This window comes from Eptesicus fuscus, chromosome 5, assembly GCF_027574615.1.
Source record: "Eptesicus fuscus isolate TK198812 chromosome 5, DD_ASM_mEF_20220401, whole genome shotgun sequence".
NCBI classification, from domain to species: Eukaryota; Metazoa; Chordata; class Mammalia; order Chiroptera; family Vespertilionidae; genus Eptesicus; species Eptesicus fuscus.
In genome coordinates this window covers 46,211,741-46,236,233 of record NC_072477.1, presented here as the reverse complement: position 1 = coordinate 46,236,233, position 24,493 = coordinate 46,211,741, and the positions used below count along the sequence as shown (strand labels likewise).

Sequence of the window (24,493 nt, the reverse complement as noted above, 5' to 3'; positions counted from 1 at the left end):
CTAGTATTCTAGTAAATAAAGTGCTACTAAGTATATGGGTCTCCTCCCCACCCCCACCCCCCCCACCCAAAATGTAACTTTTTAATTAAAAATTCTGTCTGACGCTTTAAATCTTTTCACTCCTCCTCTGGGATTCCTAAGTCCATTCTTCCATTTCACCCACTTACCTCACTTTGTTCCCCTAGAGCAGGGTTTGTGTACGCTGTGGCACTGGGGACACTTCAGGCTGGATCATTCTTTGTTGTGGGGGCTGTCCATGCATTGTACAGCTCTATCCACTAGATGCCAGTAGCAACCCCCTTCCCAGTTTTAACAACCAAAATTACCTCCAGATATAGCCAAATGTGTGTGTGAAGGGGGGGCGGGGGGGGGGGGGGGCGGCAAAATAGTGTCATATTGAGAATTACATTTTCGAAGTGTCCAAAATCTAATTTTTCATTATGGTATGCTGTATATATAGATTTTTCAGCATCCCTTCCATGTCTTAGGAAAGTTCTGAAAGACAGAACCAATCAAATTGTTATAAATATTTGGCTTTTTTTGTTTTGCCTAATTAGATCATCACTAAACATAGCCTCAATCTGAATAAATAATGTTCCTGTCCTTGGATCTTTAATCACTGAGGAAAATCCAAATAGAATCAGAGCACAACTTCAAAGACTTTCAAGACCTTAAGTCCAGGTGTGTGCAGAGTATGCTAATCCAAAGGAACTTTTGACTTTTGACAAAAGCATACTTGGTATTTAAGCACTTCATGCCTGAGTGAGCAATCTCAACATGAGGTCACCTGGCCCCACAACGTTCACACACTGCTTTCTGCATACAATATCAAAAGCAGAAAATGTTGCTGATTCTGTTTAGCATGGGCCTTTGATTTTTCTTTCTGTACATGCTGGTTATAGATTTGTCTGCCTTTGAAAACAACAATCTACAGTTCAAATAATTTGTTTGGCACATTTTGGGCATGCCATCTGATAGATACTAATTCTTCTGAACCTAAAATAGGGGCAGCAGATAACTTGCCATCCCGCCTTCTTGGTCTTGTAGCTGCCACGCGCTGTGGGTACCCAGACATTGAGTGGCGCTGGTCTCCTCAAGATGTTCAACAAAGCCACAGATGCAGTTAGCAAAATGACCATCAAGATGAATGAATCAGACATTGTGAGTAGCCCTGTGCTGCCCCTACTCCCTCAGGCTTACAGATTGGAAGCCCTGAGGAATCCTGAAATTTCTGAAATTAGAGACTTTCTTTTTAAAATAATTCAGTTCCTTTTTAAAAACTGCTAAGGAAAGAATGTGCTGTACCTATGTGAATAGCTTCCATTAAAGCTCTGGGCTTGTGTGTTTCAGTGGTTTGAGGAGAAGCTCCAGGAGGTAGAGTGTGAGGAGCAGCGCTTACGGAAACTGCATGCTGTTGTAGAAACTCTAGTCAACCATAGGAAAGGTAACAACCTCTGAAATGCACTTGGAGCCGGGGGAAATTGATGTCTCATGGGAGGGCATGCTGTTCCTAAGCCTCTCAGCCACTCACATTGCAATTCTCTGCCCACCTGGTCCTGATGTTCCGATGGAAAAGATATGCCTTTTCCATGGCAAGAAATATGACTCAGTCACTGTGGGCATTGTACTTTCTACCTGGGGGGGAGCCGTCCCAGGTACAGCTAGACCTGGGACGTGGGCTTCTGTTGGTATGATTTGAGTTGGTGGCTTATATCCACAAAATTATATTACAGACTTTAGCTACCTGGTCAAATGAGCAATTTGTAAAGGTAGGGAAACCAGATATGTCTCCTAACCCTTTCTCATTTTTTCTTTAGTGAGATTTGCTTAGGAGCTAGTGAATTTTGCCAAGTTTGAATGCTTTCCTTTTCTGCCTTAAGCATGCTGGATCAACAGAAACCTAAAGAGGCAAAAACCATTAGAATGAGACCATTGCAAGGGTTGGCCCAGGGCCTACTGCTGTGCTAGGAATGGTGTTTACATTTTTAAAGGATGAATTTTTTTAAAAGCATGTAAGACCATATGTGGCCTGCAAAGCTTAAAATATATGGTCCTTCACATAAAAAGTTTGTCCTGCTTTAGAATATGCAAGACTGTGCCGTGTGACAGCATTCACTCTCATGTAGACAGGCTTCTTACCATGAGCTCTAGCATAAACAGAATCGCTCCTTTGGCCCGTTTGTATTAACTGGCCTCTGGCTCTTCAGGAATAGTGGAGCTGCTTTTTCCAGGGAGACCCAGCTAGTGAAACTCATGCTAGCAGGTGCCTCTCCCTATTCTTGTGGCCAAGCTGCATTCCCTCACTTTCTGAATACCGTGAGTGTGCTGTGACTGGGTTGCAAAGCCCACAGTAGCCCAATAAGCAGGGGCAGCATTGCTGAGACACCCCAGGCACCAGCTGACTTGTCCCTTTTTTGTTGTTTTTATTTTGTTTTGTTTTGACTTCTCCCTTTTCCTTGTGAGATAAGAGCCTCTGCTGTCTTCCTCCTTCCAGAGCTAGCGCTGAACACGGCCCAGTTTGCAAAGAGTCTAGCCATGCTTGGGAGCTCAGAGGACAACACGGCCTTGTCACGGGCGCTCTCCCAGCTGGCTGAGGTGGAAGAAAAAGTTGAGCAGCTCCACCAAGAACAGGCCAACAGTGACTTCTTCCTCCTTGCCGAGCTCCTGAGCGACTACATTCGCCTCCTGGCCATAGTCCGAGTAAGCTTCTGTTTCCTCTTTCTCCTCCCCTGACTTCATTTGTCTTCCCTTTGCTCTCCCCTTCCCAAAAGAGTTTCATTCATTATACTTCAAAATAGCCGAAACCTTTTCTATTCTCAAGAGAGAAGGCATCCTGTGAACCAAGAAATCCGTTTAACTGTTAGCTAGTTATTGCTAAGTCATTTTGAGGCCCACAGCCAGTTTTTTAAATGCATTAGGAGAAAAGACCTCTCCTGAATTCCCAGTAGGCCCCTCCTTGTTATTGAAGCTGGACTGTGTCCTCAGGCTCCTTTCAAGCCAGGCTATGTCACGGTGCCCTGGCGCAGTCATTTCCTCAGTCCTTTGGTCTTTGCCTCCTTAACAGTAAGCGGTGGCTCTGCCCTGGTAAGAGCTCTTGCTGGCTTCCACTTGTCCTCCAATGTGAGCAGTCAGGTAACTACAGAACCAGCTTGGCATTGCATGGAGGAGTGTGCCCAGGGGCTGAGAGAGCTTGTCACCAGAGCCCTTTGTGTGCTGTGCTGACCACACTGGTAACAACACCGCAGCCTGCCCCTCCGGTCAAGCACCTCACCCTTTCTCCTGGTGGCCAGGACACTGGTTTCCCATGACCTCTCGGAGCAGCCGAGGAAGCTTCACTGGGAAGTGGGATTAGCTCTCGCATGACATCCCCGAGACAGAGGAAAGAGCCCTGTAAGGCCTGAGTCCGCCCCTGATCTGACTTGGGCCCAGAATGAACGAGCCGCCGAGTCGCCACGGAGCCACCTTCACTCCCCATCCCCCCACCCCCCTGCGCAGAGGCTCCTGTGCTGTCAGGAGCCAAGCTGCTCCCAGGGCTCTCGTTTCCTCTGTGGGCCTGCTCATTGTCCTGTCACTTTGCTTTTTGGTTTGCTAACCCAGAGTGATAAGAAGCTGGAAAAATAACCTGCTTTGGAATTGTTAGAACTGGTCAGACTGCTTAGACTGGAGAGCCATTCCAGGGAAGAGCACTCTCCGGGGAACCTGTCAGAGAGGAGCACTGTATGGGAGCCCTGGAGGGCAGAGGTTGGATATGGTGTCTGGGCAGGGGGAGCCCCTGTGGACAGGGGTGAGGGCTCCAGGTGCTGGGGCAGCAGGCCTTGGCGCAGAGCTGCCAGCTGGGCTTTTCCCTGAGACTTTCCCTGCCCGCCCTCCTCATGGCCGTGAGCTGGTGGTGAGAATAGAGAGGGAGCAGATTTCCTCTCCTCTCCCCTCCCCTGAAGGTGGGCTGTGCCGCTGTGAGCCCTGGGGTTAGGCTTGAGTCTTACTTGGGTATGAGGTCACCCTTTACCTAATTCTTTGACTTTGAGCTGTTAAGAAATTTCAAGTGATCCTAGTGGCACTGCTGGGGAAAGTAAATTTGGTGGCATCTCACTCCCTGAGGTTCAAGTTTCGGCAAAGCCCTGTACCTCGAAAACCTCCAGGGAACTTAGTGTGCCAGGAAGAGGAGCAAATGGAACAGGGCCGAGAGGCTGACCCCAGACAGTCTCTGGAAGCAAAGACAGTGGGGATGTGGGATGGTTTGGTTAGGCAACAACTGTCCTCTGGAAATCTTGATTGTGGGCAAGTGACTAGAACCAGGGAAAACCAGCAAGTGGATTTTAGGGAGCTTCTTGGGCACTTGATAGCCTAGAGCAATTGAGTATATGGATGGGGTGATAGCACTATGTCCCTATGGGGGCTTTAAGTGTTTAAAGATCTGTTGAGCTAACCCTGTATATTATTTGGTTGTCAGTTTAAAGGTTGCTTTCTTATGTTGGCCTTCCCTGATATATCTCCCAGACTAAGCTAGGTCCCCAGTTTTATTAAAGTACCCCGCTTGTTTTCTCTGTACTCTGCATACTTGTAATTACTTATTGGTGATTATTAACATAATGTCGGTCTTTTCTAGTAGAGTATAAGCTCCATGAAAGGAGAGCCATGTGTGTTTCATTTCCCACTGTGTTCGTAGTTCCTGGCACATGGCAAGCACTCAGGAGGAGTGTGTAGTTCATGGACTGGCTGGCCTGAGGGGGGCGTTCAGCAGCTGTAGTTCTGGGCACTGGCCTCAGGCCACCTCTGGTGCTCCCAGCCATCCAGCCTTGGGAGTGGCATGCAACAGCATGGCGCTGGCCCTCTGGAGGCTGGGAGAGGAGTCTTACTCAAGCTTCTGCTTTTTGACATTAAACTTCAGCTGGGCACTAACACTGGGCTGCGAAACCTGCCCTTGCTCGTCCTTCCCTAGCCCAGCCGCTGGGAGAGACCCCCAGGCGGAGCCGGTGGAGCTCCTGAGGGCTGGTTGTGCTCTTCCCCAACACCTCACCCCACAGGCTGCCTTCGACCAGCGCATGAAGACGTGGCAGCGCTGGCAGGATGCTCAAGCCACACTGCAGAAGAAGCGGGAGGCTGAGGCTCGGCTGCTGTGGGCCAACAAGCCCGACAAGCTGCAGCAGGCCAAGGACGAGATCGTGGAGGTGAGGCCCCGAGGCAGCCTGACGGGGGCGTTTGCTGGTCCCATTCCACCCACATGCTGGGCACGCCACCTCAGGTGAGAGAGGTGATGGAGGTGAAGGACGGTGGCTGCTGGCTGGCCTTGAGGACTGCCCTCTTCCTCTTCCCATTCACCCAGACTTCCGGTCAGTCTGCTGGAAGGGTCCTGGCAGGATCTTGGGAAAGGTCATTCAGATATGCCCCCTGGTGAGAACGAATTCAGTTCTCTGGGCGCCCAGCCTTGCTGGTGAGGACCTGACCAGAGCTCTGCAGTTACGAGCTTTCCTAGATGCAGGATCGGCCTGCGAACCAGGCATCCTTCCCAGCCAGCCCCAAGGTGGCCTTCTGCCGGACTCTGACTTACACACTAAATCCCCACATGCTATCTGATCTTACCCTGAGGGACAGACAGACAGAATGACCAATTGAGGTCTCAAATATAGAATTGCTGTCCAAAGACAAAGACTAATAGTGATACCATAACGTTAAGTGATCCTTTTTTTCCTCTTTCTTCCCAGTGGGAGTCTCGGGTGACTCAGTATGAAAGGGACTTTGAAAGGATTTCAACTGTGGTCCGAAAAGAAGTGATCCGCTTTGAGGTGAGATAGAAGATCTTACTTCTCACAGGTGTGCCGTGCCTGCTTTAGTAGTGGCGTTGGTTTTGTCCAAGTCTATTGCATAGAGAGACAGGTGGAGCTGCCAGTAACTTGGCAGTTGTTGTGAAAAGGATTGGCCTTGTGTGTGTGTGTGTGTGTGTGTGTGTGTGTGTGTGTGTGTGTGTGTGTCTTCATGTTCACGTCTGTATGTTTGTTCCTAAGGCACTTGTTGCTGCTGAACTAGAACAGTTAAACCCAAAATAAAACTTGCAGCTGTCATATACCCTCTGGTCTCCTGTCCTGTCTCCTCCCCTTCCCACACCCTGCCATACAAAAAACCTCGAAAGACCTTGGCAGAGGCTGTTTGGCTGGAAATTATAGCTATTTCAGCTGCTGGCTCCACTTCCTGAGCTATGTTCAGCATTGGTCAGCAGTAACCACCACCATCCTATCAAGAGGGGAAGAAGCACTTTCTGGGTGGTCAGTGTAGAATCCTGTCTCCTATAGAAAGAGAAATCCAAGGACTTCAGAAACCACGTGATCAAGTACCTTGAGACGCTCCTGTACTCACAGCAGCAGGTATGTAAGTTATGCATGACTTTCATCCTCGGCTGCGTACTCCACAGACCAGCTACCTGCTTGTGGCTTTGTGACAGGATGGGCTGGCCCTGCTGGGGGGCGGGGAGGGGGGGAGCAGGGGGTACCTGTGCCCTGCTATAATCAATAATTAAAAGGTTGCTCTAACATGGAACATCCAATAGGGTCTTTTGCTAAGCAGGATTGCCCTAATCTTAAAACGAGTTTGTTTTTAAGAACAAACCCCAACTCTCCTCTCCCTTTAACTCCTTGATACCACCTAACCCAATCCATATGTGGAACAATGGCCCCACTGTGAGGAGCTAACAGCTGGGCAAAGCTGTGACCTCACAGGGATGCTTCCTCTGGGGCAGACCTAGGACTGTCTTCAGAGATTATTCTAGAGGCCTGAAAATTCATGCACTGAGGGGGGTCCTTCAGCCCTGCCTACCCCCCTCACAGTCCAGGAGCCCTCTGAAGCGGGAGGTGACCTGGTGATCAGGGGAAGGCAACACCCCCTCACAACTCTGCTGCTGCCACTGCTGACAGTGCAAGCCTTGGCCAGCCCTGGTTACGTGAGCCTCGGGCAGCCCTGGGCGGCCAGTGGGGCTGAGGGGACTGGGCACCGCCATCTTGTGGCTGTGGGCGCCGCCATCTTTGAGGGCATGGCAGTCAATTAGCATATTCCCCCTCATTGGCTGTGGGTGCCACTATCTTTGAGGGTGTGACAATCTATTAGCATATTCTCTTCTTATTGGCTCTGGGTGCTGCCATCTTTGTGATAGCGTGAGGGTCACTTAGCATATTCCCTCTTTATTAGATAGGATCTAAAGAGATATTGGGCAGTGTGGCTGGCTGGCCAGTCTGTCCCAAGATCTACTCTTAGCCTCACCATTTCCTCAGCTCCACCTCACCTCAGGCCTCCCTTTGCGGGTAGCTGAGGCTCTTGGGGGAGTGCCATGGCTCTGTGCTTACTTCCCTTCCAAGCTCAGGCTCTGCCACTGGATGGGGGCACGTGCTTACTGTCCCCACTTCTTTACAGCTGGCAAAGTACTGGGAAGCCTTCCTTCCTGAGGCAAAGGCCATCTCCTAATGGACCAAGGACAACAGAGCCCACCTGCCCGACGCTGCCTTTTTATACACTGTCCTCCTCCACCTCTGCTGGACCCGTGATGCATCCTGCCTAACCTGACTTCACCCCTCCCACCCTGCCCCACAACCAGCTGTCCCGTCATTCTAACCCTTACTGCATTTAGCTCCCATATATATTTTCTTACCTGAGAGAATAGTTTCTTGCTTTAAGCAAAAGACCTATAATAGGTGGTGGAATTATGGGATGGGGTGGAGTATTGATATAAATATATAAATACATATGTATATTTTTCAGGATGTGGTTAGGAACTGGGAATAACGTTTTCTGTTACTCCTGACGGTGCCATGAAAAGATTATGTAATAAAATATTTTAAAATCAGGTCACATGACTCAGAATGTGGTGCTTTTCCCTTTAGGCTGGGGTGCAGCTGGGAAGCAGGTCGGGAATACTAACCCAGGTGCTGCCCAGGTAGAGTAAGTTTCTCGCTGCAGGAGTTCACAACTTCCGGCTGCTGCTTCCCTAGGGCACTGGAGCTTCCTTTTCTCCATCTACCACAGCGACAGGTCTCTTAAATCATTTCATCCTTATTCCCACTTCTTTAGAGAAGGAGTTTTAAAGATGTCTCTTACAATAAGAGGGAAAACCAATTCTCCTACAAAGGAGGCAGACTTTCTCTTTTATGCCTACACTGTTCCCCTAAGCTGCCCAGGGAGCTCTGAGTCTTGCCTTCTGATAGCAAAGTCTTGGGTTCTGAACTCCTTTTTGCCACCCATCAAAAGTCCTAAAAAGTGTAAAGGACCGATAAGGAGTTAACTCTTTATCCCTATAGATAAGAGCCAGGCACTCTGCTTCTAGGTAAAGTCATCCAAGAGTTCCTAAACCTTTTAAGGTTCCAAATTTTACTGTCTGTGCCCAAGAGGAAGCATGCCATCGAGAGGGCCCGTGTTGTCAGCACGAGATGAAGGCCTTCAAAGCCCCCCTCCCCCGTCCCCCCACCCTCCTCTCCAGTGCTGGCCTGGCCAGGGAGGCCTTCGAGAAGATGCGCTGCTGCTGGGCTTCCCCTCAGCTGTGTCCGCAGCTGCTTAAGCTGGCTGGTCAGAGGGACTGCCAGATGCTCTGTAGGCAGGGCTGGCAGGCTGCCTACGTGTGAACACTCCTCCCCCCACCACCAGCAAGATGCCTCTGCCTGAGGCACTTGGACCTTCTCTGTCTTTTTGTGGGTGGTTAAAGTTTGGGGAGTGGTAGCCTAAGGCAAGAGAATGCGGTAAACAGCAGGGATTTCCGAGACACTGGCCTGATCGTGATGGGGGGAGGGGGGGAGTGTCAGTGCCAGCAAGTTTTTTTCAGCAGGTTGATTTTTTTTAAGTCACTCATTCTCTTTCTACTTCGCTAATATTCTTGTTATCACCTTTGATTGTATCCTCACAGCCTTTCTTATATGCTTACTTTAGTTATAGAAATATAGTTATAGAAATATACACATAGAATATTTTGTATCCTGCTTTTATCATTTGACACTGTATATGTTATAAACATTTTGTCTATATTGTTATGTAGCTGCACAAACTTGATTTGCAAGGCTGTGTCACTGTAAGGCTTCCTCAGAGTGGCTGTACCATAATTCTGACTCCTCCCTTGTTGGATTCTTGGTTTGTTTGCTAACTTTTTACATTTTAATATAATTTCAAACTTATAGAAAAGTTACAGGACTACCCCAAAGAACACCAACATATTCTTTACCCAAATTTCCCAAGTTTTTACATTTTACCAGACGCTTTATGACTAAATGACTTGCTGCATCTACTTTTGCAGGTATTTTCTGAGTCATTTGAAAGTAAGTTGCAGATGTCGTATCCCTTTACCCCCAAAACTTCAGTATGTATTTCCTTAAGAACATTCTGTCATAACTTACAACCGTAAGTATAGTTATCAAAATCAGGAAGTTTAACACTGATATAATAACTGTTATCTAACCCATGGTCCATATTTAAATTTTGTCATTTGTACCAGTATCTCCCTTACAGCAATTCCCTTTTTCTTGGTGCAGGGTTATATGTTACATTTAGCTGTACCACATGGTTACATGTGTCTCTCTGAATCTTGAGTTCCCCAGCCTCTCATCACGCTGGCATGTTTTAAGAATACAGGCCAGTGGTTTGTAGAATGTTCCTCAATGTGGATTGGTCTCCTGGTTCCACATGACTAGGTTAGGGTTTTTGTATGCGGGGGCAGGAACAGCTCGAAGTGATGTCAGTTGGTCCCATTAATGCTGAAGTTTACTCTGATCACTGGGTTAAGTTGATGTTTGCCAGCTTTGTCCATTTTAAATTTACTATTTTCCCCTTTGTAATAGAATGAAGAATTAGATAATTTGTGGGGAGATACTTTGAGATCATGTAAATATTTTGCTCATTATCCACTGTGATTTTCTAATTCTATAATTTCTTCTACATTTATTGGTTGGCATTCTACTTCTAGTTCACCTGCCTCTATAAAGGCTTTTATTGTAACAACAGCTTGAACTAAAATTAACGATTAGATACTAACAGCAGGGTAAGCATCCTCGAGAAGACACATGCGTCCGCAGTGTCCTTTAAGCAAAGAAGTCTGAAGACTAAGCATAAAGATTTCAGTAAACACCCAGCAGCTTAGACTTGTTTGGAAAAGTCAAGGCATGGGCAGCCGCCTTCAGCCAACTCCTGTCCCATGTCTCCCCACATCTCTCAAATCAATAAATTAAAAGAAGAAAAGTGTCTTTTCTCCTCACTTATTAATCTGCTTATTATATGGATGAAAGGATTCCTATTACTCAAAGTGCAAGTCATTGGTTTTATTTATTTTGATTTTCAATCCATTCCCTATTTCTAGTAGGCTCCTGTGTCTTTTTTTTTCCTCTATTTTTTAAAAAATATATTTTTATTGACTTTTTACAGAGAGGAAGGGAGAGGGATAGAGAGTTAGAAACATCGATCAGCTGCCTCCTGCACACCCCCCACTGGGGATGTGTCCGCAGCCAACGTACATGCCCTTGACCGGAATTGAACCTGGGACCTTTCAGTCCAAAGGCTGACGCTCTATCCACTGAGCCAAACCTGTTTTGGCTCCTGTGTCTTTTTAACATGTCCCCTTCATTTTTAGAACACTTTCTGGCTTGACAAGATGTTTCAAGCTTATCTTGTATCTTCCCTGCCCCCGCCCTGTTATCAGCCATTTCTCCAGGGAGTCTTGAGTCCTTTTAATGAGAATTATATTTAGAAACCAAGATCTGGGTGCTGAGTGTGTGCATTGCTACTGGAGTGTCGATGCTTCTAGGCCTGGCTAAAAGAGCAAGGAAATAAATATAAAGCTGTACAGAAATATATATATTTGGATTGGTCTCCTGGTTCCATGTGACTAGGGTCCACACTTCCTCTTGGGTTATTTCCCCTAAGAATCTCTGGGCTTGAGTCCTGAAGATGAGGACTTAGAGCTGGAGGGACCCCAATATTCAACATTAGTATTCAGAGACAGAATATATGAGAGAAGTCAAAATGATAGGAAGGGTCATTTATACATAGATGTTTGTAACTTCGAACTCTCCAGATTTTCATTCTGAATGCATCTGCATCTGGGAACCCTAAAGAACATAAAGAATTCCTTTGCAGCTCAGGTTTTAGAAAGGGAGAGAAGATAATGCTGGGGCTGGGCCAGGAACTGGTTGAGAGCACGGTGATGGAAGGGTGTCCTTTGCTGAGTGTGGCCAGGCCCACATAGAGTGAAGGCCATGGATTTTGAGGGGCATCAGGCCACACGGGGGGTGGGATTTTCCCCACCAGTGCTCAGCCACCTGGGATAACAGGAAGGAAGGGGACGATAATGATGATCCTTCCCAATGTAAAGGACACATTTGCTGCAATTGGCATATGCCTGAGCCGAACTCTCTGTCCTGTGAGACACTGGCTAATATTCCCTGCTCCATATTTGGGTAGAGTCAGGCCTGAGCTGAGAGTTAGAAATAGATGAGAACAACTCATCCCTGTCTTCTGGCCCCCAGGACAGTGCCTGCGTCATCTGCCAATGACTTGGATCCAGTTGTGTGGTTTCATGTTGGTTCTCTCCGCCAATCAGTAAACTCTCTGAAATGGTGCATCTTTTAAAAAAATATATATTTTTTTAAATATATTTTATTGATTTTTTTACAGAGAGGAAGGGAGAGAGATAGAGAGCTAGAAACATTGATGTGAGAGAAACATCAATCAGCTGCCTCCTGCACAGATGTGCCCGCAACCAAGGCACATGCCCCCGACCGGAATCGAACCCGGGACCTTTCAGTCCGCAGGCCGACACTCTATCCACTGAGCCAAACCGGTTTCGGCTTAAAAAAATATTTTTAATGTGTTTTCATTGATTTCAGAGAGGAAGGGAGAGAGATAGAAACATCAATGATGAGAGAGAATCATCAATCAGCTGCCTCCTGCATGCCCCCTACTGGAGCTAGAGCCTGCAACCCAACTGGGCATGTATATACAAACTGTGACCTCCTGGTTCATGGGTCAACGCTCAACCATTGAGCCACACCAGCTGGGCTGGTACATCTTTTTATAACTCCGTGGCCCTGGCAAAGATTTGGGCTCAGAATAGATAACTATTGACTGTTCCAAATAGATAACTAATGCCAAATATATAACTGGTGAATGTTCACCAGTTACACTCTGCCATCTGGCATTCACAGTCTTCTGTGAGAGGACCCCAGCTCAACTTCCCCTGTTTATCTCCTAGTCCTTCCTAGCCATGCTGACTCCTCATGGAAACTGATTCCAAATATGCTCTTTCCTTTCTCACTTTGTGTGGCCTAAGGAGCCTTCAGCAGTGGTGGGCTTTGTATCGGAAGTACCTCTCCTCAGTCTCAGTTACACCTGTGTGAAACAGTGCGCAGCATTGTAGATGGAAGTGTTGGTAGATAGCAATGGAGGGCATTGGCCAAGGTGTCAGAAGCTTGAGGATTCCCATAGACACTTCTACAAACCAAGACCATGAAGATGACTATGCAAAGATGCCCCTTAAAGCATTGTTTACAGTTGTAGAAATTGCAATCAGTCTAAATGTACAGCAGAAAGGGATTAAATGAATTATGGTACATAATGCAACTGAATATTACACAGTCATTGGAGATAATCTATAGCTATATTCATTGACAAGGAATACCTATTTTTGGGTGAAAAAGTAGGTTATAGAAATATATGTATGGTATGTTCCACATGTATAAAAAATTATATATGAAGGATGTTGATTGAATTGTTAAACATGGTTGCCTCTAAGGATGGAATTGTGCATGATTTAACATTTTTATACCATTTTATGTTGCTTAGAATTTCTCTGTATTTTAAAATCATAAAAATTAAATAAAGCTATTTTTATTCTGGGAAAACAATCCAATGCACCCTTTGGGGCCTAATTTAGATGTACGTTCTCTGGAAGCTTTCTTTGATTCACTTTCCACCTCACCCCAGACTGGCATGGGAGCTCTGCCTCCTTTATAGCTCTTGGCAAGGCACTGTCTTTGTCATCCCCTTAAGCCTTTGGTCTTTCTCACCCTTTGTGTAATGTGATTTCTGAGATGTGCCTCCTGGTCTCTGCATTCCTTAAGATCCTGAACTACATCCTCTTGTCCTCATCTCACGTTCCTACCCACCTGGTGCCCTTCCCCAACCCCCAAAGGCAGCCTGAGGGACAATGGCTACCCTTAGGCTCTGGTAGTTATTGTATTATGAGCCTAAGGGCCCAGAGTGTTTTAAGAGATTCTGAATTCAGGCCTGATTTGGGGTTCAGTAGGCTTTGCTGTGGCTGGCAGGACTGGTGCTCAGGTGCCCCAGGTGGGGCCTGCAGGCTGGGAGGTGACAACCACCTGCCACGTGACTCTCCTCCTTTTTGCCCTCAGTATCTTGTGGAAATGCCCCTCTGGCTGTGATGGCCAGCCCCTCCCCCCAAGGCCGCTCAGAGGAAGCGAGCTGCTCACATCCAGAGGATGTACTTCGGGTCCAGAAAAACCCTTTCAATCTAAGACAGGACCTTTTCCTAATGACTGTCCCCTCCTAGCTCCAGGGCTCTCAGCTTCCTCTTCCATTATGAGAGACAGCAGTGAAGACGAGGGCCCCAGCAAGCAGTTTGCTCCCCGGGAACATCAGCAACCAGAAAATGATAAGGCACCTGGCAGGCAGGGACACGTGCAGGGTGGGAACCAGACAGCCCCATACTCCCTCCCCACCCCGGGGCCTAGTAATAAGAGCTGCCATGCGTTAAACACCTACTCTGTGCCAGTGTGCTCTCCCAGGAGGGCATCATTATCTCCATTCAAAGACTGAGGCTTAAAGACCTTGAGAAGCCTGCCCAAGGTCACACCCCAGAGCTGCTTGACGGCTTGTCTGCCGTACCATATCCTACGGGATCCCAGGGATGGACAAGAGGAACCAACCAACCCATAGGTTGTTTTCTTGAAGACCTTAATCCGTACAATAAGCTTGTGAAGGCTAAGTTCCCCACCTGACTTTGTAGGCATCTGAGCTTCTGATCCCTGTGAGAGAGCCTTTCGAAGACATGCAGCGTGTGGCCCAGTTTAGCAGCAGGAGCAGAAGCTGGAAGACAAAGCAGCAGCTTGAACAAATAGCTGGGGACCATTAATAGCAGAGACTAAAAACCCCACTTGCCGCCCTGGCCAGTGTAGCTCATTTGTTGGAGCGTTGGCCTGTTGCGGGTTCACTCCCTACCCTTGGTTGGGGTGCCTGCAGGAGGCAGCCAATCAATGTGTCTCTCTCACATCCATGTTTCTCTCTCTTTTTCTCCTCCCTTCCACTCTCTCTAAAGAGCAATGGAAAGGTCCTCAGGTGAGGATGAACAATAATGACAAAAATCCCACTTGCCAAGAAAATCACAGACAGCACCCAGGGCTAGCGTGGGAGACAGGGGACTTCCCTCCGGGCTTTGAGACCGGGGCTGTGTAGCTCCTCCTGCCCTTTGGCCTGTCATTCCTGTTCTCTTCAGGTCTTGGTCCCACAGCTCTTCACAGAAGCCCCCATGACTTGAGGGAACCTGCCTGCATCTTTGTTCATTGAACCTAGAGCTGGGCACACCACTGACATATCACTCCGCTGTGTTCTTTGTAGAATTGTAGCTCCAGAAACCCCCTCCCCTCCACCCCCCAGAAGCTATGCTGCCTCGGATGCCAGGTGGCTGGGGTCTCTGCCAGCTCCTGTGACTCCAGCCCTGGCTCATGCATTCTGAAACAGCTGAGCTGCCTCGTTGTCTGGGCAGGGGGAGGGGACTCCTAGGAATAAAGCTGCTGGCTAAAGCCTAGGGGCTGGAGACTGCCTGTCCCCTGAGAAGGTCACCAGCCTACCCTGAGCCAAACTTGGCTTTCAGGGTTGGGCTCAGGCAGGACATGCTTGTCAGAGGTGCCTTCCTAATACAGCCTCTCCAGGGCCCACTTCTCATATCTCAGTTTCCTCACCTATAAAATAAGTGAGGCCGAGTAGCTCAGTTGGTTAGAGCAGTGGTTGCCAACCAGTGGTCTGCGGACCACTGGTGGTCCGTGAGGTCCGAAAGGTTGGCGACCACTGGGTTAGAGTGTTGTCCTGATATGCCAAGGTTGGGGGTTCAATCCCCGGTCAGGGCACATACAAGAATCAACGAATGAATACGTAAATAAGTGAAACAACAAATCGATGTCTCTTTCTCTCTGTCCCTCCTTCCTACCTCTCTCTAAAATCAATAAACAATTTTTTTTTAACTTATAAAATAGAGGATTAAAAATGGGTGCTGCATGGACATGTTCCCAGGAACAAACTGGAATTACAACTAAAATACAAAAAAACTTCCTGAATAATCAACGGAAAACTCGCAGGAGAGAGCCCTGATACCAGGGGACCAAAAATGGAGACCTCACAGAGACTTGGTAGGAGGAGCAGAGGCCAAAAGGGCTGGCCATGCTCCCAAAGACAGCAACTGAAGTCCCAGAGAGATATCTCAGCTGTGGGGGGTTGCCACTGGAACTCTGTTATCTAATCCCCAAGCTGGACCCCAGCAGAGAGCACCAAAACTGAGAAGAGTACCCATTGAACATCTTGCTGTGAAAAACAGTGGGGTGCTGTCTGCCAGAGAGAGACAGCTGAAAATTCAGGCACCCTCTTAAAGGGCCAATGCACAATATTCTCTGTGGAGCCATCCATCTTTGTGCTCTGGCAGAGGGAGGATGAAGTGGACTGGAGCTGTGACAGCAGAAGCCAGGACTAGGGACTCTGGGGATAGAGCTCAGAAGGCAGACACCCCATTTCCTGGGCTGAGTCATTCCCTCATGCAGTGGAGGACATCTTTCCCACATAGACATCTGCCTTGCCTGGGGGGAAGACAGTTGACACACTCTATTGGAAAACACCTAGCCCTGAGGCCACTTAATAGATTAAAAATAGCAATTAGCCTCCAGGAAGAAGCAACTGCCCTACCCTGTTGAAAAGAAACTCACCACACCTGAGGATGATTGCCTGGGGGCAATTCAAGTGGGAATCCTATTAGTCTGTAGGCAGAGGCAGTCTCTGGAGGCTGAGTCTCTGCCTGATCTAATTAGTCAAAAACAGCCTGTAACACTGTCCTCACTAGAGATTGAAAGGTGTAGAGGATCTACCTAATATATAGTCACAAACCTAAACAGAAAGCCAAAATGAGGAGGCAAAGAAACAACCCCCAAATGAAAGAACTAGAGAATTCTCCAGAAGAAGAGATAAATGAAGCAGAGATAAGAAATTTATCTGAAACAGAGTTCAGAGTAATAATGGTAAAGATGCCCAACAGCATGAAAAAAAGATATAGTAACTATGAAAAAAGTCTGAGATAAAGAATGACATAACAAAAATAAAGAATGCATTGGACTCGCAGATTAGGGGAAGCTGAGGATCAAATCAGTGAATTAGAAAACAGAGTTGAAAATATCTGCCGAAACCGGTTTGGCTCAGTGGATAGAGCATCGGCCTGCGGACTGAAAGATCCCAGGTTCGATTCCGGTCAAGGGCATGTACCTTGGTTGCGGGCACATCCCCAGTAGTGGGTGTGCAAGAGGCAGCTGATCGATGTTTCTCTCTCATCGATGTTTCTAGCTCTCTATCCCTCTCTCTTCCTCTCTATAAAAAAATCAATAAAATAACATAGACTGATGAACGAGAACAGAGCCGGAAAGAGGGAGGCATCGATTGCACTATCGGGCCTCAGAGGGAGGATAGGGGAGGGTGGGGGGAGGGGTGAGAGATCAACCAAAGGACTTGTGTGCATGCATATGAGCCTAACCAATGGTTAAGTTCAACAGGGGGTTGGGGCATCCGTGGGAGGGGGTGTGGGATGGGAATGGGGGGATGAGGACAAATATGTGACACCTTAATCAATAAAGAAATTTAAAAAAAATCAATAAAATATATTTTAAAAAAGAAAATATCACTCAATCAGAGAACCAAAAAAAAAAAAAAATTAAAAAATAGGACAGCTTAAGGGAGCTGTGGGACAACATGAAACATAACAATATTAGAATAGCAGGTGTGCCAGAAGAGGCAGAAAGGGAGAAAGGAATAGAGAAGGTGTTTGAAGAAATAATGGCAGAAAACTTCCCTAACCTGGTAAAGGAAAAAGTCACACAAGTTCAGGAGGCACAGAGAACCCCCAGCAAGAAGAACTGAAACAGGCCCACGCCCAGACACATCATAATTAAAATGCCAAAAATTAAAGACAAAAAGAGAATCTTAAAGGCAGCAAGAGAAACAAAACCTGTTACAAAGGAGTTCCCATAAGGCTGACACCTGATTTCTCATCAGAAACCCTACAGGCCTGAAGGGAATGGCATGAAGTACTCAAGGTAATGCAAAGCAAGGATCTGAGACCAAGATTATTATATCCAGCAAGGCTATCATTCAAAATAGACGGTCAAATAAAGAGCTTCCCAGACAAAAAGGGCTAAAGGAGTTCATCACCACCAAGCCAGCATTACAAGAAATGCTAAAGGGACTGCTGTAATAAGAAGAAACAGAGAGAGACACCTAGCCATACAGAATTAAAATGGCAATAAATAAGTACCTATCAGTAACAAGCCTAAATGTAAATGGATTTAATGCTCCAATCAAAAGGCATAGGGTAGCTGAATGGATGCAAAAACATAGCCCAACTATATACTGTCTACAAGAGACCCACCTCAAAACAAAAGACACACACAGGATGAGAGTGAAGGGATGGAAAAAAATTTTCCATGTGAATGGAAAAAAAAAAAAAAAAGCTGGGGTAGCAATACTCATATTCGACAAAATAGACTTTAAAATGAAGGCCATCACAAGAGACAACAAAGGTCACTACATAATACTAAAGGGACCGATCCAACGAGAGGATTTAACCTTGGTAAACATATATGCACCCAATATAGGAGCACCTAAATATATAAAAAAAACTTCCAGAAGACTTCAATGGAGAGATCAACAACAATACAGTCATAGTAGGGGACTTTAACACCCGTCTGACTTCACTGGATAGATCTTCCAGACAAAAAATTAGCAAGGAGCCCTAACTGGTTTGGCTCAGTGGATAGAGCATCGGCCTGCGGACTGAAGGGTCCCAGGTTCGATTCTGGTCAAGGGCATGTACCTTGGTTGCCGGCACATCCCCAGTTAGGGGTATGCAGGAGGCAGCTGATCGATGTTTCTCTCTCATTGATGTTTCTAACTCTCTATCCCTTTCCCTTCCTCTCTGTAAAAAATCAATAATATATATATATTTTTTTTTTAAATTAGCAAGGAAACAGAGACTCTAAAGAACACAATGAATCAGATGGATTTAATTGACATTTATAGAACATATCACCCCAACGTAGCAGAATATACATTCTTCTCAAGTGCATGTAGATCATTCACAAAGATAAACCACATGTTAGGACACAAAACAAGTCTCTACAAATTCAAGAAGACTGAAATCATATCAAGCATCTTCTCAGATCACAGTGCAATGAAATTAAAAGTCAACTACAGCAGAAATACCCCAAAACATTCAAACACATGGAGGTTAAATAGCATGTTATTAAACAATGATAGGGTTACCAACAAGATCAAGGAAGAAATTGAAAACTTCCTGGAAACAAATGAAAATGAACACACAACAACCCGAAATCTCAGGGACACAAAAAGCAGTCCTGAGAGGAAAATCCATAGCACTACAGGCATACATCAAAAGACAAGAAAAATCAGCAATAAACTATTTAACCCTAAAACTTAAAGACCGACCAAGAGAACAAAAAGAAGAGCCCAGAATAAGTAGAAGGAAGGAAATAATAAAGATTAGAGCAGAATTAAATAACTTAGAGACTAAAAAAAAATCAAAAAAATCAATGAAACCAAGAGCTGGTTCTTTGAAAGGATAAACAAAATTGATAAACCGTTAGCCAGACTCATCAAGAAACAAAGAGAGAGGACACAAATAAATAAAATCAGAAGTGAAAGTGGAGAAGTAATCCCTGACACCACAGAAATACAAAGGATTGTAAGTAAATACTATGAACAACTATATGCCAACAAACTGGACAATGTGGATGAAATAGACAAATTCCTAGAAAAATATAATCTCCCAAACTCAATCAGAAGGAATCAGAAAACCTGAATAGGCCAATAACAACTGATGAAATAGAAGGAGTAATAAAAAAAAACTCCCACCCAGTAAAAGCCCAGGTCCAGATGGCTTCACAGGGGAGTTTTACCAAACATTCGAAGAAGAACTAACATCTATTTCAGAAAATCCAAGAGGAAGGAACACTTCCAAACCCGTTTTATGAGGCCAGCTTTATCCTAATTCCAAAACCAGATAAAGACACTACAAAGAAAGAGAATTACAGGCCAATATCCCTGATGAACATAGATGCTAAAATCTTCAACAAAATATTAGCAAATCACATCCAGCAATATATTAAAAAGATCATACACCATGATCAAGTGGGATTTATTCCAGGGATGCAAGGCTGGTACAATATTCGCAAATCAATAAATGTGATACATCACATAAACAAAAATCACATGATCATATCAATAGATGCAGAGAAAGCATTTGACACAATCCAATACCCTTTTTAAAAATATATATTTTTATTGATTTTAGACAGGAAGGGAGAAGGAGAGAGAGATAGAAACATCAATGATGAGAGAGAACCATGGATCGGCTGCCTCCTGCACACCCCCTACTAGGGATCAAGCCTGCAACCCAGCATGTGTCTTTGACCAGAATCGAACCTGGGACCTTTCAGTCCACGGGCTGACGCTCTATCCCTGAGCCAAACCAGCTAAGGCCTAACACCTATTTTTGATAAAAACTCTCAGCAAAGTGGGAATAGAGGGAGCTTATCTCAACATGATAAAGGCCATATATGACAAACCTTCAGCCAACATCATACTCAATGGGCAAAAACTAAAACCAGTTCCCCTAAGAACAGGAATAAGACAGGCATGCCCACTCTCACCACTCCTGTTCAACATAGTACTGGAAGTGCTAGCCATAGTGATCAGACAAAAAGAAGAAATAAAAGGCAATCAAATTGGAAAAGAAGAAGTAAAACTGTCATTATTCACAGATGACATGATACTATACATAGAAAACCCCAAAGACTTCATCAAAAACTACTAGACTTAATAGATGAATTTGGCAATGTAGCAGGATACAAAATTAACACACAGAAATCTATGGCTTTTTTATACACCAATAATGAACTCACAGAAAAAGAAACTTAAAAAACAATCTACCATTGCAACAAAAAAAATTAAGATACCTATGAAAAAACTTAACTAAGGGTGTAAAAGACCTGTACTCAGAAAACTACAGGAGGTGGAAAAAAGAGATAAAGGAAGACACAAACAAATAGAAGAATATACCTTGTTCATGGATTGATAGAATCAACATCATTAAAATGTCCATACTACCCAAAGCAATCTATAGATTCAATGCAATCCCTATTAAGATACCAACCGCATATTTCACAGACTTAGAACAAACTCTCCAAAACTTCATAAGGAATAAGAAAAGACCCTGAATAAGTGCAGCAATCCTGAGAAAGAAGAACAAAGTAGGAGAGATCGCAATATCAGATATCAAGCTATATTACAAAGCCACTCTTCTCAAAACTGCCTGGTACTGGCACAAGAACAGGCATATAGACCAATGGAACAGAACAGAGAACCCAGAAATCGATCCAAGTCATTATGCTCAATTAATATTTGACAAAGGAGGGAAGAGCATACAATGGAGTCAAGACAGTCTCTTCAATAAATCGTGCTGGGAAAATTGGACAGATACATACAAAAAAGTGAAACTAGACCACCAACTTACACCATACACAAAAATAAACTCAAAATGGATAGAGGACTTAAACGTAAGACAGGAAACCATTAAAATCTTAGAAGAATCCATAGGCAGCAAAATATCAGACATATGTTGTAGCAATATCTTTACCGATACAGCTTCTAGGACAATGGAAACTAAGGAGAAAATAAACAAATGGGACTACATCAAAATAAAGAGCTTCTGCACAGCAAAAGAAACCATCAGCAAAACAACAAGAAAGCCCACTGCATGGGAGAACATATTTACCAATGTTATCCAATAAATGTTTAATCTCCAAAATTTACAGGGAATTCATACAATTTAACAAAAGGAAGATAAACAATCCAAACAAAAAATGGGCAAAGGACCTAAATAGACACTTTTTTTTAATACATTTTATTGATTTTTTACAGAGAGGAAGGAAGAGGGATAGAGAGCTAGAAACATCGATGAGAGAGAAACATCGACCAGCTACCTCCTGCACACCCCCCACCGGGGATGTGCCCACAACCAATGCACATGCCCTTGACCGGAATCGAACCTGGGACCCCTCAGTCCGCAGACCGACGCTCAATCCACTGAGCCAAACCGGTTTTGGCTAAATAGACACTTTTTGAAAGAGGACATACAGAAGGCCCAAAGACATATGAAAACATGCTCAAAGTCACTAATCATCCCAGAGATTCAAATCAAAACGACAATGAGGTACCATCTCACACCTGTCAGGATGGCTATCATCAACAAATCAACAAACAACAAGTGCTGGCGAGGATGCGGAGAAAAAGGAACCCTCGTGCCCTGCTTGTGGGAATGCAGACTGGTGCAGCCACTGTGGAAAACAGTATGGCGATTCCTCAAAAAATTAAAATGGAACTCCCATTTGACCCAGTAATCTCACTTCTAGAAATATATCCCAAGAAACCAGAAACACCAATCCGAAAGGATATATGTACCCCTATGTTCATAGCAGCACAATTTATAATAGCTAAGATTTGGAAACAGCCTAAGTTCCTATCAGCAGATGCCTGGATTAAAAAACCGTGGTACATCTACACAATGGAATACTATGCTGCTGTAAAAAAGAAGGAACTCTTACCATTTGCAACAGCATGGATGGACCTGGAGAGCATTATGCCAAGCGAAATAAGCCAGTCAGAGAAAGATAAATATCATATGATCTCATCTGTGGAATAGAATGAACAACATAAACTGATGAACAAAAATAGAACCAGAGGAAAAAATACTTTAGAATAGAAGTAATCCTGTAATTTGCAGATTTTAAATATGTCCTACAACTTTTATGATATTATACTATGGTAGTACAGTTTTGGTAATATATTTAAAATCTTTTTTTCTTGAAATGTTAATGTTTATTGCATGTAAATGACTAATTATTTTGTACCTGCAATCTGGTAATAGATTTATTTTGTATATTGTAAAAAAAAATACACTTGTCAAATAAAATATTTTTAAAAAGGAGGAACATGGCCCAATAAAAAAATAAAACTTATCAAATAGACTAGCTCAATAATTTAAAATGTTTTAGCAGCAGAGCTATTTTTACACCTCTACACCAAACACCAATATTCAAAACAAAAATATCCTTTTATTATTATTTCAAATGTATAAAATGTACTTTTTTTTTTATTTGCTGAGTTGAGAGAGAGAGAGAAAGAGAGAGAGAGCGTGCCTTGTTGTTCCACTTATTGATGCATTCATTGGTTGATTCTTGGTATGTGCCCTGACTGGGGATCGAACCCACAACCTTGGTATATTCTAACCACCTGACCTACCCAGCCAGGACAGCATGTACCTATTTTTTTTAAGTCAATATATACATATATATATATTTTTTTAATTGATTTCAGAGAGGAAAGAAGGAGAGATATATATAAACATCAATGAGAATCATTGATTGGTTGTCTCCTGCATGCCCCCTACTGGAGATCCCCCCACAATCCAGGCATGTGCCCTAGACTGGAATCGAACCCAGAACCCTTCAGTCCACAGGCCCACGCTCTATCCACTGAGCCAAACCAGCTAGGGCAACATGTACCTATTAAAAAGGCAAGCAGTAATGCTTTGAGGTTGTTAGAATGAACAAGATAGTTGCTAATTTACACAAATGTCTGCTTCCAATTTATTCTTTTACTTTACTTGGTTGCACAATATTGAGAAAATCAGAAAAATCCTGATCACAGAGTTAATTAGGCTTTTTTTTTTTAAGCTAACCTTTCAATCTCAAGATACTAAACAAGGAACAGTAGCCTTTGTTTTTATTGTTTCAAAGTTGAACCAGTAACAATACATAGGACAAATCACGTAATTGCCAACAGTCCACAGTTTGGCCTAAGAAACAGCAAATTCATATACTTCAGTCAAATAATAACTAACATTCATTTACTGTGTGGCAAGCCCCATGCTAAGCACTTTAAAAGGATGATGTCAGTTCATCCACACAACTCTCCCTTGTACAGATAAGGGCCTGAGGCTCAGGGAGTGGTCCATGCTGGCCCACGTAACCAAAGCCAGTCTGGGCGAGCAGTCCAGGCCCAGCCTTGCTCAGGCAGCCCCTGGGGGCTGGGTCCCGGGCCAGTCCACCGCTGGCCACCTGCCTGGAGGGAATAATCCAGCCTCTGTGCCCGCAGCGCCTGCCAGCCCAAGGCTCAGGGCTGTTTGTTTTCTTAACAGGGATCACCAAACCTCCTGCGCGGCCTGCAGCCCAGCAAAAGCAGGGCCAGTGAAAGGGGCTTTGTGTGATGGCGGCAGGGGGGCGAGGGCTCAAGCTGGGGCCAGGAACAGGGATCCAGCCCACCTGTGACCCACCCAGCCACCAGCTCCCCCACTTTGGGGGCCTGTCAGGGGGGACACCGCCAGCCCCAGGCCTTCCTGCTCTGTGCGCGGGCCTTGACCCTCACCTCCAGGCTGCACGTCCGCACAGTGACAGGGCTGCTGTGGGAGTTAAGAGACCGTGTCTATAATGTGGCCCCCAAGTCAGCATCGCCAGGAACTTGTGAGGCTCCCTGCCAGGCCCCGGCACTCAGAAAGCAGCAGGGCCTCTGAGATCCTCCAGGCCACGTGGCTGCTGCTGCTGCTGCTGCTGCTGGGAGAACCACTGCTCTATAATCTGATCTGAAAACACCCCGGCCAAGAAAATGTGACCAACCAGTATTTTTAACCAACTTTCCCCCAGAAACTTGGACATTAAATTCATGTGTTAGAGAGTGGCAGAGCAAAGACACGGATTTGTCCAGGCAGACAACTCGTTCTAAAAATGGGAGCCCCTTTGAAGGGCTCCACACCCTCAGACAGAGTCTGGCTCACGGAGCTGGCCAGCGCCTCAAGTGCACAGAAAACAAACTTCTCCTTTGAACGTAATCACTGCTTTGGGATTTCCATCATCTCCTTTCAGGAAACTATTCTCCATAATTTGCTCTGTCTCCCCAAAGACGTCTCAAATGGGCCTGGGTTTTCTCCATGCATCTTCACTTCAGCACCATGGAATGCTGTGGATTTTTACAAATGAGTCGTATTAACCTTTTGCACTCGGATGTTGAGTGTGACTTGACACGGTTAGCATCGGTAGCAGGAATCGAGAAAAAAGCAAGTGAGTGCAAAGGGTTAAGTCTCTCTGTGTATAAATGGTGATGGGAAAAAATAACAAATTTAGTGATAAAAATTCAGGGA

General features: G+C 45.1%; 1 protein-coding gene across 2 annotated transcripts in view; it reads left to right on the top strand.

Annotated features, from left to right (window-relative positions):
- The window catches only part of SNX1 (sorting nexin 1), a 40,334-nt gene extending 32,504 nt beyond the window's left edge, over positions 1 to 7,830 (top strand). For both annotated transcript variants that reach the window (XM_054716156.1, XM_054716155.1), the window contains exons 9-15: positions 1,048 to 1,161; positions 1,351 to 1,444; positions 2,495 to 2,700; positions 5,025 to 5,168; positions 5,703 to 5,783; positions 6,288 to 6,359; positions 7,399 to 7,830. In XM_054716156.1, coding sequence (XP_054572131.1) covers positions 1,048 to 1,161; positions 1,351 to 1,444; positions 2,495 to 2,700; positions 5,025 to 5,168; positions 5,703 to 5,783; positions 6,288 to 6,359; positions 7,399 to 7,449 — 762 coding nt within the window. In that variant the 3' untranslated portion in view covers positions 7,450 to 7,830. The remainder of the gene's footprint in view (positions 1 to 1,047; positions 1,162 to 1,350; positions 1,445 to 2,494; positions 2,701 to 5,024; positions 5,169 to 5,702; positions 5,784 to 6,287; positions 6,360 to 7,398) is intronic.
- Positions 7,831 to 24,493: the final 16,663 nt, after the last annotated feature.